Genomic DNA, 15,968 nt, shown 5'->3' on the forward strand with positions numbered 1-15,968 from the left:
CTTCCTTTTCTTATAATTCTTTATATGGGGGTAGGTGATGAGTTGAACATAATTTTCTATAAGAATAGCGTTGGGTACACAATTTTTTGCGTGTATAAAACTACTAGCAAAAAGAAAAATATGAGTGTGATATCATTGATTTGCAATTTTATATATAATTTACGTTTATAAAATTAGGTGAGAATGACTTTGAAGCTACAAAGTTAAAAAGCTATTAATTTTTAATTAGTTTTCAATCAAACACATATTAAGTATGTACAACACTCCAAAACAATGAGCCTATGGGAAAGCTCTTGGCTAAGCCATGGATTTGTCTTAAGCAAACAGACTATTAGGAAAATGGGAAAGCATGCCAAGTTATTAGGCTCTGTGTTCAAACTTCACATGCATTTTATATTATTTTTTAGTAAAATCGATAGTCTAAATTAGAGAAGAAGGAGTTTCTTACAAACACACAATTGAATACCATGGGAATTCGAACTTAAAACTTCTAACCTGTAAATCAAGATCATTTTTTTTAGATTAGACCTCGTAAACTCAGGTTATGTTGGATATTTACAATTGAAAGACAGGTTAAAAGTTTCTAACGCCAACATATTTAATATTTAATATTTGCTGATGTGCTCACAAAACTTTACTTCGAATTTTGACTCTTGACTGGTGAAAGGACTTGTGTGTAATTAATCACTTAAATAAATAATAATGCTAAATATGATTTTAATAAGGGAGCCAATGGAGAATTGATACCAATTTAGTGGGTAGTTTCTATTGGAGAGTTTAATATTTAAGTAGGAAAGAGAAGTTAAACCACGCGTGACAGAGATGTTTTGCAAATGATTATTAAAATGCTTTCTAAATTTCTATTATAAATATTGATAAAAGTCATCCTCACTTTGCCTAAAAACAATGGAAAAAGAAGAGAACGATGAAAGGAAGCAACCAAGTTTAGTCTTGGCTAGACATTATTTGCTAAACAAACAAGGTAAGCTTGATTGCATCAAAAGTTGGTTTCCTTTGATTTTCTTGTACTTGACATAGCTATGGATTTTAAGTCCTATGGATTGATAGGATTTCCTCGCACTCTTTATTGACAATATTGCTACTTACATTTCTTACAAAAACGAGACTTATGTGAGATTCATTTATTTGTGAAAAAATATGGTTAGAAAGACTTGATGATACTCACAATACCTCATAAAACACAAAAGGGAAAAAGTGATGTGCCTCCTTAATGTATACTAGCCCCTTAACACATGCTTATGCATGTGCCAATTGTTTTTGTTTTTTTTTGTTTTTAATAAATTTTTTTAAATATTTTATTTTTAGAATTAAGAAAAGATAATATGGGTAGTTATGTTCCATAAAAATAGGGCATATTATCTGATTTTGTTTTTAATTTTAATTTTTTAAAATGAAAAAAATGTGAATTTATCATATTATTCTCATTTAATTAATAATTTTAATTCTTAATGTTTGAATTAACCAATAACATTTTCTGGTATTTTGAATGTTTCACCATTCTCTACTTTTGCTTTATATATATATATATATATATATATATATAGAGGAAAAAGTCAAGACTTAGCAGCTTGATTTGAATTCCATGTGGTCCTTCAACCGTTCTCTTCAAAGTACAAACAAAAAGCATAAGTTACGGATATTGTACATACTTATTTTTTGTGGCACAATTTATGGGTTTGTTTGATAGGGAGGACTAGATGAGACTGGACTATACTAGCAAAATGCTTACATTTCATATACATTCAAAGCATAATATGGACACAATTTATGGGTTTGTTTCTCTAACTTGGAGGATGAATGTGGACTATCTATAAGAGGTTGATGACTAAAACTTATCCCCTCTAATCCCCTTGAAAATGGGGGGATTATGAGGGACAAATTTTAGTTATCAACCTCTTATGAATAGTTCTCATTCATACTCCAAGTTAAACAACTATGTCCATATTTCTCCATTGCAAGTCTAGTCCACCTTATCAAACAAGCCGTAGTGTCCAACAAACAACGGCACCCATTTGAAAAGTTTGATCAAAATTCCTAAACAAAACACGCAAGAGAAATTCCCACGACACATTCAACCTCATTGTCAATTTGGCCACAATCATATTTCTTAAGAATATAAGCAACAACACCACCATCACTTAAGGCCATCATTCTGATGGGGTTGTGTGCTAAATTTTCTTCTTTTTTCTTTTAATGGGAGCCTTGCTAATCGAATTGATAAGCAAAATATTATATCACCAGTTTGGTAGCCATTTTTCTTATGAATCTAAACCCAAAACGAAACCTCTCCTCAACGAAGGGATTTTGCTTAAAACTCTTCTTGTGATTGAACAATAGTTATGTGGGAAAACAGAGAATGAAGAATTATGAACTTTATGGTTTGGCAACTTCATACATCCTATGTTGGTACTTGAAAGCGTGCAATACAAAAGGTGATTTTGGCCTCCACCAAATACAGGAAAGAAAAAGTAGAAGAATAAAATAACAGGAAAAGAAAAAATAAAATGGCTGACGCATCATGAAGTTGACCCCCCCACAACATGAATGGAAGTAAGAGTAACACCTGTGTAGGCTTTTGGTTCAATCAGATTCACAAGAAATTTGTGCAACCAGATTTTATAAGTAGCAGAGAAGTGTGAAGTCAACTAGGATTAATGTAAGATGAGATCCAGCAGCTCATTGCATGTGGAAACAATATCATAAATATAAGCTCAAGGGAGCAGAATGCCATTCACGAGAAATTGGCTCTCAAAGTCAATGTCTCAATGAATAGGAAGAAGAAATGCTACAAATGGTCCCTTTGAGTTTGCATGCCAATCATCTGCATGTCCCTCATTTTGAAACTTGTGAAGTTTCCTAGTGTGCAAGAAAAGGCAGACGAGAGAGAGAGAGAGAGAGAGAGAGAGAGAGAGCGCTAAATGCAGCTTTTGAAATTCTGCAGAGAGCAGTAGAACTAATGTACAAAAAGGGCATGTGGTAGAATTGTGTCTCCTCATAAATTTTTTAAATAAGGAGATGAAATGCGTGAGATTTCCATCAAACTTCCTTAACATGAGAATTTTATTTAATTACATTCCAAACAAAAATGGTCCATTAAACACTAAGGGGCAAAAACAGAAATACAAATGGGGCAAAAACCACCATCGTTTGCATTGAAACCTAATCCCATCACATCTGGATCGGGGTGTCGGGGTGCCATTGCTTGGACTTATTCTCACTTCTATGCCATATACTTTAAACAAGAAGACAATGACCCTGGAATTTGAATTTGCCAAAGAAAACTTAGTAAGACCAGGACCAAAAGGCTTGATCTTCCACTGGGAATCCGAAATTACATGAATTTGCAGGCGTGTCGGAGTAATCAACATCTTCGAGCTTTGGGAAGATGTATGGAGGCAACAGGCTTTTGCTCAAGTTATCTTCTTCATCTTGGGAAAGGTCAGACTGATCAGGTTCAAAAACATATGAAGAATCACCAGGCTCCAATATTGAAGAATGAACCCCATCAGTGTAATGTGGGCTATCTGAATCAAATATATCACTCTTGCCTGAACTAAGATCTTCCTGCTTAGAGGCCACAGCTGAGACTTTGGATACTTCACACTCTGAAAGCGAATCAGCTGTTGGATTCTGCGTCGGCTCTTGAGACACTTTGTTGGTATCAGAGAGTTCTGAGGTTCCACTCTCTTTCTCTTTGTGGGGCAGCTTTTCCGAGAGAACAAGAACCTGACAAACAATTCAAACTTATCATGTAAAATTCAAAAGGAAAATAGTACAAATTGAAAAGAAGGCAGTGAATTACAGAGATTAGTGTCTACCTCAGCCTTTAGTTTTTCATTTTCTTTAGCAAGGCTCTCACAATCAGCTTTGAGACTATTGTAGTTGGCTTGCAAAACCTCGTAATCCTTCTCCAGCTGTTTATTTTTCCACCTTGCCCGGCGGTTCTGGAACCATATTGCAACTTGCCTAGGCTGCAAGCCTAGGTCCTTTGCGAGAAGGATTTTCCTTTCCGGTTCAAGCTTGTTCTCCATGTCAAAGCTTTTCTCAAGAAACTGGACTTGGTCAACAGTTAGCCGCCTCTTCTTTCCAGGTTGATGGAAATACTCATCCAAGTCGTCGTCCCCATTGTCTTCGTGCTCATACTGGTGGAACAATGACCTATTCGATCCATTTCCTCCACGAACATCTTCAAAACTCACCATAGATCTTGAACCTGAATAGAATATAATCTCTGAATTAGAAGACCATCTTTCAGATGATCAGCAAAAACTAGTTTATCACACACATGAACAGCTAATTCCTAAATTAATAAAGGTACTCTAGCCACACAGTTTTTCTCAACAATCCTATACATGGTCTGAAAGTGATGAACATTAGCTACCACACTTCCATGTTCAACTCTAATCACAAAGTGTTTTCCTTTCTTTTGCTGCTAATTATTCTACCATTCTGAGTTCTTAATCAGCAGAACGAAGAACAGGGGCCTAGAGTACGTAAATTCGAACACTATTTAATCCATACACAAGTTGAGCAGCAATACACAAATCCATCTATCAATCATAATAAATTCCATACCATATTCACATCCAGAAGAAACACAATCAAAGTGTCAAGAAGATGTTAGTTGTAATTGTCATGCAAACAGATGGTATATGTGCCTCAAAGTAAATATCCCAAAAGATTAAACATTTAAGGGAAAACAAAAAAACAAAAAACCCATAACAGAGACACTAAAAGAGTGATAGATATGAAAAACAGAGACAAAGTAGAAAAGAGAGTGAAAAAGTACCCAGAAAAGGAGAAGCAGAGGAAGAATTAGAAGACCCAGAAAGGAACAGAGAATCAAGAGGCTCAGAAGCACAAGGGCCCCTCTGATTCTGAAGCAAAACACTTAAGCTGGACGAAGAAGCACCACCGCTATATACCCTACCACCGGCCATGTTACTCTTATGAACACTCCGATGAATTAGTATTGTTTAGTTCGCGTTTGTTAAATTGTTCAAGCTGACATCACCGCCTGGTTTTGATGGTGATCAGAAGCTCTGGTTTGAGGTAAAGAATCACGCTTTGTGGCGGAAGAAGCTGGTGATGATGATTTCTGTGATGTGGGAAGTGTGAGAACAGCGGCTGCTCACCCCCATCACTCAGAAGAAGAGGAAGGAGATGGTCTTGAGGTTGAAGATGGCAGAGGAAGAGTGGAGAAGAAAGCAGTTCTTTATATTTGGAAGTCTCAGAGGCACAGAGAGAAAGAGAGAGAGAGATGGAGACAGAGTTTCTCTCTGAAGGTCCTCAGCTTGGTGATGTAAATATAGTGAAGCCCAAATGGGTTCTTGTTCTAGGAAGGGACAAAGATTGGAGTCTAATTACCATCGTGCCCTTGCTTCCAAAGCATCAATTTGTATTCATATTCATAAGTCACAACGACATGCATAACCCAAATATTATATTTCTCTTTATCTTATCTTTTGTTTTGAATTGAAGTATTTGATGTTGAATCTCTGTTAGAATGACAAAATAAGGCTCTTGTTGTTGTACTTTGTTAGAGGTTCAAATGCCTTGTGAAACACAAAAATAGATGAATAAATAAATCGATTTCTTTTCCAACAGAGAAAAATAATAATAATTTTCTAATTTTAGATACGTGTAATCGAGTAAATTTTAATGTTCATAATGAGTATTGTAAAATGCACTCATATATTGAATAAATCTTGATGTTTAAAATGAGTTTTATAGTTTACAATTTCATCGTCTGTACGAGGGCCGTGTGAAACTCATTTTATAATAAACAAATCTTGCTCATAAGCGCTTATAGTAGAAGAACATAGACATTTTTGTTAAAAATTCAAGTGTAAAGTGCTTGAAAGGTGCTTATCTAAATTACGCTTTTATAAACTATAAACACTTTTAAAATTTTCTTCTGAACGCATTCAAAATCACTTTAACTTGTCAGAAAATGCTTCTAACCATTTCAAAAACACTCCTAAACATGCCTTGAATTAATATTTACGAAGTTGGAAATTATGATTCAAATTATATCATGCAACAAAGAAAATGTGTACATTTCTCTAAGAATCGTAGTGAGCGGGAAGACTTCTTATGGACAAATTTTGGTTTTGTTTTTTTCAGGAAGACGTGCAAACAACATTCTAAACATTATAATATGCAAGGATTTTCTTTAAACAAATGTTAGAAATGGGAGCGTGAAACATGTAGTGGAGGGTATAGCGGTAAATGTGGGGGGCAAGGGAAGATGAAAACGAGGGAGAACAGAGAAACAAAGGAATCCAGTCGAACCAGTCGCTCTCAGAATTCAGAGAGAGAAGAGAGAGAGAGAGATGACTGAGTTGGATGGGGGGTGCGAGTCAGAAACGGATGACTCACTGACCGAGTCACCCTCAGCTTTCTCTCTCTTCTCTCACTCACTGAGTCTGACCGCTCAGTGCCACTTCAACCACTCACGAGGCTCGTGTTTCAACATGGCGGGCCATTATTGGGCCACGTCTACGTGATGTCGGGCCACCCATGTCTCTTCATACAGATTTTATATTCGCTTGGTCTCACCATCAGCTCATCAGCCTGACCCTGTGACGTGCCCCATATTTGAACTTATCTAAAAATGCACAGTGTCTAATATCACTGCTCACTCTGAATCCTGTATATTTGTAATTACTCTCAACTTTGTTTGACACAAACAAACGATAATATAAACTACTCTAAATTAATTTATTTTTATAAAAAATGAGAATCGAATTTAGGATCATAATCAACTGATCTAACCGACATCTCCGACATTTGCAAATCTAAAATTTTAAATACTAGTCAATGTGATTATATATTTTACTTGTAGAACTAAAAAACTAATAATATTGTGGTAGGCTGGAAGCAGCAGTGAAAATTATGGTCCATTTTCCTAACCCAAGTAACTCACAATTTCAGGCATTTTAGTGTGGGTTCATAATTAATTTGCACAAAAGTTGTATAAAGAAGCCCAGAGTTAGTGTTGGATCTTTGTGAGCTATAAGCCCATTAATGACCCACTGGGTAAAAGATCCATTTCCCACCTTCATCTGGTTTTGCTTTAAGCACCCAATACTTGTTCTCTCATTTAGAATTGCAACAAGTGAAAGATTTGGTTCTTTTGCTTTTTCCAAGTAATGTGAGACCCAGCAAGCAATCCCTTTTCTTTTGATGGTCTTATTGGCCTATGTCAAGTATGCAAAAAGGTTTAAAACTACATGGGAGGCAAGTGGAAACTCTCCAACTTGTGTGGATAGTTTCATTTTCATGGTGGTTCAATTCAAGGCAGAGAACATGTTTAATGGAGCATATAGGCAAGAAGAACATGCAGAATTTCTTCTCAACCCTCTCATGTTGCCCACCACCACCTGCATTTTGAACATTTCTTTCAAATCTGTCTATTTTTAGGCCAACCCGAAACCACTTCTCTGCACTCTACTGCCTCACTGGTTGCTATTTCTACACAAACTTTGCAACAAGGCCTTTCTCTTAACAACCACTAGGGTCTAGAGTGGCTGTAGAAGCTTGGATATCTTACCATTTGGTCAATGCAAGAGTTCTGCTACAATTGAAACTTTTCTTGGCCAGTGATTGTGGCTAGTTAGAGCATTGTGCTTCAACATCTGGAACATTTGAAAATGGTTTGAGGAATCTTCTAGATTACTTGGGATTCTGTAATCTTCTAAAATGATAACTGGTAAAAATGGAAATCACAGTTGGATTTAAGGCACAAGTTTGTGAAAGGAGGTATAAAATGGGTTCCATTATGATCCAAATTCCAATTGGAAAAACAATGCAGGAACCTGCTTCTGTTTATTGGCCACAACTTTTGAACTAGCCAGGGAATATTCTTAACCCATTAATTATTTAGATGATTAACATCAGCATTCTAATGTTCTCCTTGAAAAAACCTACACTCTAGGGTGGAGAATAATCAGATAATTATATCCCATGAATGGTGATGTTGAGATGATGAGTGTGCTGTAACTTTCATTCAGAAAACAAACCTAACACTAGCTGTCTCACACAACTAGATTCACAAAAATCTGTTCAGACTCCTGGAAGTATACACTTATGTGGAAGAAACTTATGCCTTGCACCAAAAGCAAAAGAGAGGATATAAAGATGAAATGTTATTTTTGACCTCTGTGTTTCAGTTTTGAATAGTTTCTTTCTTTTTGCAGTCTCACTGTGAAGCTCCATAGGGTCAAATTCGACAACGGGGAATCAAGATGTTCTGGCAAGGCATGGGAGGAAAGCTGGACTGCTAGGACCATACCCAATTGAAAAACACCAAATTGCCATCCAATTTAAGACCCTTCACACTTTTGTCTCTGAGAAATTATAGCCACGCATTTTATATGATCAGGTGGCTCAGAAAGGAAACCTACACTACAGGGCAACAACATAGAATGATATTGCCACACCAGTCAGATGACTCAAGTAGTAAGAAGAAACATCTAAGTCCATCTCTCTGAAAGCTATAAGAGCAATGCGAAAAGACAAAAGTCACTTGAACATTGATTGGATGGCCTTGAATTCCCAAAATAAATGGACATGATAGGCATTCTTGTAGCCAACCCTAAACATTTGGATAAAGGTCCCTAGAGATGGGCATCTCATCCGAATTATCTGCGTACCGATCGTACCGTACAGACAGTTTGGTTTGGTTTGGTTAAATAATTATTTTTTAATTTTAATTATTCCGATCCGATCCGTACCGAGATATTTGGTTTGGTTAATAGAACAATATTTCTAACCCGACGGAAACCCGTACCGATCCGATATTTATACTTATTCTATTATTTAAATACAAAACAAGAAACTAAAGATAAATACAATCAGCACTTTGTATCACTCCTTTATCAATGTTGTATCACTTCTTTATCACCATTGTATCACTGTTTTATCACATTCTATCACTTCTTTATCACTCAGGTATTGTAGCACTTTTTGGTCAGAGATGAATTTATGAATTTTCTATGTTTTCTAGTTTCGACCTTTGTCCCCTTTTTTACCTGTAACTTTCCGACCGTTAATCCAAATTTTATTTTCTTTATATGGTTGGATTCAGCATGAAAAACTAAAGAACCTTACGCAGAACAAATGTCAACATCATTTACATAAATGTAGAGAATTCAGTAAAAATAACACTCAAATGTTCAAACAACAAACACAAGTGGCTCCCATTACATCTTGAGTATATATTGAATGATATAGTGACTAAGTTATTTGATTTCATACTTGGATGAATTAGACTATTGGATTTTTATATTTTACAAGGATAATTTGGTGTATTTGTTCAAGGACTTATGTTATGTGAAAGTATTATAAATTGAATTTTTTTATTAGTATATTTTTATTATAGTTATACCAGCGTACCGAACCAATCCGAACCGAATATTAGATTAATCGATCCGAAGTCTACCGAAGTCTTTGGTTTGGTTAATGGAAGAGAAAATGGTTTACCGAAGTCTTTGGTTTGGTTAACGAAAGAGCCTTCTACAGTTCCGAACCGATCCGTGCCCAGGCCTAAAGGTCCTGTTAAATTCTGTTAAATAAAGCAAATTTTTTCCTTGGAAAATTAAGTCAGATCAATAAGACAATACTGAGATAGTGCAAAGAAGTAAGAAGATTTAGCATTTATAGATCCTTAGAGATTAGGGTGAGTGGTTTTGGATGTGGCTGTGGCTTGGGGGCATGCCTGAAAGCTACATTCTAACCTTTTATTCAAAACCAACATCATAAGATTAAGACCCTCATTAATTTTGTCCACCCCACTTGCTTTTAGTTTGTACTCATTGCATAAATTGACAAGAACAGAGTGCATGGTTTGGTCAGGCAATCACTTACTTCCACATTTGATTCTCAATTTGCTGTTCATATATCTCAGATCAGCCTTTCTAACATCAGCTCTTACACCTGCATACTGAGCTTCAAAACACTAAAAATTTACTAATGGTTGTGAGGAATGCGATTAGTATATATACATTTCTGGTAACCTGGGTTAATTGAAAAGCAACAACAGAATGTTGATGTCAATTTTAGAACAAATTAGAAGACCAATATTGTATTAGTAGTGGGACTGTGGGAGTATATTTGGCTCCCATTTTACATGAAACATCTCTATGATTAAGACATCCAAAATAAACCCCCACTCTCTCTTTCAATTTAAGGGGTAGAAAACCATTTTTTTGAGGTTAAAAGGTCAGGGAGAATGAATAGTCATTTTCGTGGAGTCTAGATGTTTCTCTCTATACTAGCCTTTCTCAGTATATAAATATACCTCCATTTATCACTTCCAAACTGAAGTAACAAAAACTACCGACATCTGTCCAACCTGTGCAGCCTTCCCCCCTTTCCTTTCCCAGAAAAGAGTCTAGAAGCTCTAAAAGAAGATGGTAAGTTTCAAAGTCAAGATTTCGCACTATATGTTGTTGTCCTTGCTCTATGTACCGCTATGGTTTGATTTTATTTTGGATATCATTGTAGGATGAAGCACACCATTCGGACATATGGGAAGGCTATGTAGATTGGAGGAACAGACCTGCCATAAGAGGCTGTCATGGTGGCATGCTTGCTGCTTCCTTTGTCTTAGGTTAGTAAGCCTTAGATCCCTGCAAGCACACTTTATAGTACTTTTTGCATATTATAAACTTCTTTAGATGTGTTGCATTATAAATAGAAAATATGACATGAACATCTCTAACCTTTTTCTGTTGAAAACATTAGTGGTGGAGATACTGGAGAACCTGGCTTTCCTGGCCAATGCAAGCAACCTTGTGCTATACCTGTCTAAATTCATGCATTTTTCCCCATCCACTTCTGCCAACATTGTAACCAATTTCATGGGCACCGCCTTCCTCCTTGCTCTCCTTGGTGGCTTTCTAGCTGATGCTTACTTCACCACCTATTGCATCTATTTGATAAGTGCTGCAATAGAATTCATGGTGAGTATCAAACAAACATTCAGATTCTAGTTCTTTTCCCCGTCAGTTTACTTCATGAAATCGGTTTTTGACAGTTTCCAACTAAGCCTTCCTCAGAATTTGCACTTGAAATATGAAGTTTCCCATGAGTAAGATAGTTTCATTTTTAACTTGCAGAGTGCTGTCAGAGACTGGCAGCAAGAGTACTTCTTCAAGAAAAAGCCTAGTTGGCTATGGGACTCATTGAAATATCGCTGTAGGGACATAATAAATCCAGTCAAATAATGTTACATCTAATTAATGTTGGAAAACAAAAAAACAAAGTTAGTTTTCTAACATTAATTAACCTGATAAAGTTCACTTACTATGACAAGAGCTAATGACCATTTGATTAATTGGTTAATCAAAGAGAAGACTCATAAATTAACCAAAAGGTCCAAGGCTGCCAAGATAAATTTGTGGTGAACATCCCTAAACAATTCATTTTACAATTTAAGCTCTGACAAATACAATGACCACTATTGTCACATTACTAATTTAGACTGATGGAGCAGGGGTTACTGATTCTCACAATCCAAGCTCAGATACCATCACTAAGGCCACCAACCTGCCTTTCAGTGAGCACAAACAGTCCATGCCAGGAAGTTCATGGTGGGAAAACAGTGATGTTATTTGCAGGCCTCTATCTGGTGGCACTTGGAGTTGGAGGAATAAAAGGTTCTCTTCCCCCACACGGGGCTGAGCAGTTTGATGAGACAACCCAACAAGGCCGGAAGCAGAGATCTGCATTCTTCAACTACTATGTCTTCTGTCTCTCTTGTGGGGCTCTTGTTGCAGTCACGTTTGTGGTATGGATTGAAGACAATAAAGGCTGGCAATGGGGCTTTGGGATTTCCACTGCAACAATACTGACCTCCATCCCACTCTTCCTCCTAGGCTCTCCTAAATACAGGACCAAAATTCCTGCAGGAAGTCCAATTACAACTATGTTTAAGGTAAAATCATTATTAACATAGAACAATTTAAATTTGCATAGACTGAACCTGCGTAAACAAAACTCACCTCCTTTATTTGTGAATTGTGTCCAGCAGGTTATGACTGCAGCAATTTGCAATGCCTGCAAAGCTAGAAATCCTAGCAATGCTGTCACCAACATGGCCATAACCCCATCTTATACAAATAACCCTAGTGAGAGAGAAGAAAATATGACAAGTCAAACTCCATCTGAGAGCCTCAAGTTCCTTAACAGAGCAGTGACTATTAGACCAGTCCATCCAATGCTAAAATGTACTGTAAAGCAAGTCGAAGAGGTGAAGATAGTGTTAAAAATTCTCCCTATCCTTATGTCTACCATAATGCTAAACTGCTGCCTAGCTCAACTCTCCACATTCTCAGTGCAACAAGCAGCCACCATGAATACTCAGCTCGGTTCCTTTAAGGTTCCACCGGCTTCTCTCCCTGTCTTCCCTGTCCTCTTCATCATGATCCTTGCCCCGGTTTATAACCATGCAATCATTCCATTCGCAAGAAAAATAACCAAAACTGAAATGGGGATCACTCATCTACAGAGAATTGGGATTGGACTAATTCTTTCAGTCATTGCCATGGCAGTGGCTGCTGTGGTGGAAATCAAGCGAAAGAACGTAGCAGCTAAATATGGACTACTAGACTCTGCTGAACCTCTGCCCATCACATTCCTTTGGGTGGCTTTACAGTACTTGTTCCTTGGCTCAGCTGACCTTTTCACATTGGCTGGAATGATGGAATTCTTCTTCACAGAAGCTCCAATGAGCATGAGATCTTTGGCCACAGCTCTCTCTTGGGCATCTCTAGCCATGGGATATTATCTTAGCTCAGTGCTTGTGTCCATCGTCAATGACGTCACCGGGGCGTATAGGCACACACCATGGCTATTTGGCGACAACTTGAATCATTATCACCTTGAGAGGTTTTACTGGTTGATGTGTGTCTTAAGTGGATTGAACTTTCTGTACTATCTCTTATGGGCCAGCCTCTACAAATACAGATCAACAGGATCTGATTTCAAGGAAAATCAAAACCCAACAACCCTCTAAGAATTAAACAGAGGTCCACCTTTCCCTTCCTTTCCAAGAATCACCCGATCATATGCCCATTCCATTATATATGAATATATGTGTGTGTTTGGAACCATTATGAGCTATATCAATCATGCAAATGTACTGTTTTATTGGTTATTCATTTAGTTGTCTTTAAGGTACCAAGATGGGGTGCCAAGGAAACAGAAACAGTCTTAACAAACCAACGAAATTAACTTACATGAAACCCAACAAAGAAACCAGCTTACAAGAAAAACCGAAAACACTGCAACTGGTTCATTGCTCAGGATTAGAAGCTTAATTAGTCAAACAGATAAAAAAGAAACAACGAATTATTGGAGAATGAAGCTGATCTTTTCTTAAAACTGATGATGATGATGATAGCATCAGTCTACTACAGCCAGACGTTGATACCGCGAGCAAGAGATGTCTTTTTCCATGAGATGATGGGGCCAATTTCCCCATCATTCTCCAAGAAGCACTTGACCAAATTATAGGAGAAGCCACTCAACCTCGCCACACCTTGTTCTGTAGCATGCGCCACTGGTATAGGCATGTCGTTGTCATTCAGATTCCAAAACAGTATGCGTGGCACCACATCACCATACCCTTTCTCCTTGAACTTTCTCTGTATCGCCTCATAGTCAGTCTCCCAGCTATTGAAAGAAGCATCATCAAAGTCTTGGTCGCTGGTGAACACAAAGAGCCTCTTGATCATTTGCTCTGGCTTCAAATTCCCATTCACAGCCACTTGAAGAATTAAATCAAACACCTTCTGTAAATCAGTCTCGCCGTCCCAATGCTGGTTATCCATCGTCCTCATAAATGTGTACTTGGACTTTAGATCACTGCCTTGTATTGAATGTAGCTGAGGATTTCGACTAAAAGTGATCACCTTTCCTTTCCATGGCTCTTCACCCAATTCAGACACCAACAGTCCCAAGGAGATTGACATATCCATGGGATATCCACTCATCCTTGCTGAGACGTCACATACAGCCAAGCAATTCTTGAACTTTCCCTGCTTTAAATAGATTTTCTCAACCATTGCCTTCCACTGATGCTCAACCAGTTGCCCGAAATTTTTATCACTCACGTAGCCCATGATATCATGTGGAAGAATAGCACTTACATTGATCTTAGACTCTCCACCAGCTTTGACATCATTCAAATACTTCTCAATCGGACATGAGTGCTGCTTTCTTGGAAACATATCTTCAAAGCCTTCGTCCATGGCCTTCCTCAAGGGCTCCAAAACCTCCTTCATCAGCCTCTCTCGGATCAGCCTCCTCCTCCTCCTCAGCACAACCACCTTGCGAGCATTGCTCTCGCGGGAAAACCTTCTTCGCAATGCTCTCGCAGAGCGCGGTTGAAAAAGGAATCCACAGAAGGGCACCACCTCGATGCATATGTTAATCCCAACTTCAAGGAGTGCTTAGGATCATTGACATTGTCCTTTTCCTGCTGCTCAAATTTCTTCAAGTTTTTGATATCATACTTCAAGCACTCAGTGTAAATATCCGAAACCCACTCATGTAGAAACTGATAATCTTGGTCACCATCGTACATCTCAACAGCTTTCTTGGCCATGGCGATGATCTTCTTTCTCTTCTTGCTACTAGTACGCCTCCCGCTGCCTACTGTTTTAATTATCAAGTCATCATAATAATACAGCAGGTTTTGCATCCTCTTTATCCTCTTCCTCTTGTAGTTGGCATCATCCCGGCCTTCTAGAACCCCGTACAGAACCTCGAGAAGGGATCTGAAACGCCCCAACGACCCAGCAATTGGCAGGAGGTCGTGCGCTACGGTCTTGGGGTGGTTCTGGTGGAGCCAAAGCGCCGCCGTGTAGAACAATTCTTCGAGGTGGCAGTTTCTGCCTAGTAGCTTGCAGATGAGCTTGAGGGTGGTTCAGGAATTGTGCGACCAGGCCAGCGGGAGCAGTTGTTTCAGATAGCTACCGGAGTCCGGGGTGCCTGGCAGGACGTGGAAATAGAGATCAAGGCAGGGGTTACCGTAGGAGCAGGGGATCTTGGTCCCATGGCTAAGACTGGAAGCAGCTTTCAGTACTAATTGGGGTTGTGGTGGTTGTAGTGGCGGCAGCGGCGGCGATAAAGATTTGAGCTCTGGAGGACCAACAAGAGTTGTAGGAGCCCTTCTTGTGAGTTGTGAAGTATTGGCCATATAGTTTTGGCATGCATTGAGAACACAGAGCGTTTGCACTTGCCCTCGTTTCATGGTATCAGTGGCGGTGGCTGATTTTCTCAGTCAACTGTTGCAGAGGAGAAATAAAGACGAGTGCAGATAAACATATTTTGAGAGGAGAGGTCTCTTTCAATCTGCTTTTCCTTGGGCACAAAGTATTTTCTTACTTGGGCTTCAAGCAATACAATTATATTTTTTCTTCAACGAGTCTGTACAAAAATAATATAAAATTAAAAAATCAGTGCTCGAAAGGAGTATATATAGGAATGTTTTGGGGGATTTGGGCAATCAAAACTTCATTGCCAGAAGTAAATATAGCAATTGAAAACATATGACAAAATCTGAAAAATTAAATTCAACATAAATTAATTTTTGCATTTTGAAATACCCACAAAAATTCCAGCGGCGGGTCGGAGTTGCGGTAGTGGTGGTGGTGACTTCTTTTTTCTCTCAAATCAAATAAAAAACTCATTGGCGCCAAGCGTGAGGGAATGCTAGACGTTTGGTAATTTCTCCTCCGACCAGAATAAGAGTGATAGGAGCAGAAAGAAAATTGGGAGACTTTGGAAAACACAAGAGAAATTTTGTAAAACAAAATTTATTTTGGATTTGTTCATTCATATTTTTTGAAAAGTTTTGGCTTTTTCCAAAGTAAAAATTTTTTTTTGGCTAAAACCTAAATTTACTAAGAAAATTCTAATTTCAAAAGTTCCATATT

General features: G+C 38.0%; 3 protein-coding genes and 1 long non-coding RNA gene across 5 annotated transcripts; 1 reads left to right on the plus strand and 3 right to left on the minus strand.

Moving 5' to 3' along the window:
* Positions 1-2,995: 2,995 nt before the first annotated feature.
* LOC103338423 (uncharacterized) lies at positions 2,996-5,312 on the minus strand. The gene is made up of 3 exons (XM_008241624.2): positions 4,811-5,312; positions 3,840-4,234; positions 2,996-3,747 (listed from the first exon to the last, which is right to left on the minus strand). The coding sequence occupies exons 1-3, from the start codon at positions 4,959-4,961 to the stop codon at positions 3,304-3,306; spliced, it is 990 nt and encodes a 329-aa protein (XP_008239846.1). The 5' UTR covers positions 4,962-5,312; the 3' UTR covers positions 2,996-3,303.
* Positions 5,313-10,290: 4,978 nt separating this feature from the next.
* On the plus strand, positions 10,291-13,185 carry LOC103338422 (protein NRT1/ PTR FAMILY 4.6). 2 transcript variants are annotated; one of them, XM_089041819.1, is made up of 5 exons: positions 10,291-10,439; positions 10,531-10,636; positions 10,771-10,988; positions 11,522-11,962; positions 12,056-13,185. In XM_089041819.1, the coding sequence occupies exons 1-5, from the start codon at positions 10,437-10,439 to the stop codon at positions 13,040-13,042; spliced, it is 1,755 nt and encodes a 584-aa protein (XP_088897945.1). In that variant the 5' UTR covers positions 10,291-10,436; the 3' UTR covers positions 13,043-13,185. The 2 variants fall into 2 exon arrangements, with proteins under 2 accessions (XP_088897945.1, XP_088897946.1); XM_089041820.1 differs by having other exon boundaries at positions 10,292-10,439; positions 12,059-13,185.
* LOC148915358 (uncharacterized) lies at positions 11,319-12,169 on the minus strand. Its single transcript, XR_016122232.1, has 2 exons — positions 12,030-12,169; positions 11,319-11,930 (listed from the first exon to the last, which is right to left on the minus strand). It is a non-coding gene; the product is annotated as an uncharacterized LOC148915358 (long non-coding RNA).
* Positions 13,186-13,241: 56 nt separating the features above from the next.
* On the minus strand, positions 13,242-15,682 carry LOC103338444 (uncharacterized). The gene has a single exon (XM_008241645.2). The coding sequence runs from the start codon at positions 14,310-14,312 to the stop codon at positions 13,440-13,442; it is 873 nt and encodes a 290-aa protein (XP_008239867.2). The 5' UTR covers positions 14,313-15,682; the 3' UTR covers positions 13,242-13,439.
* Between the last annotated feature and the right edge of the window lie 286 nt (positions 15,683-15,968).

This window comes from Prunus mume, linkage group LG7 (genome assembly GCF_029339155.1).
Source record: "Prunus mume cultivar Tortuosa linkage group LG7, ASM2933915v1, whole genome shotgun sequence".
NCBI lineage: Eukaryota > Viridiplantae > Streptophyta > Magnoliopsida > Rosales > Rosaceae > Prunus > Prunus mume.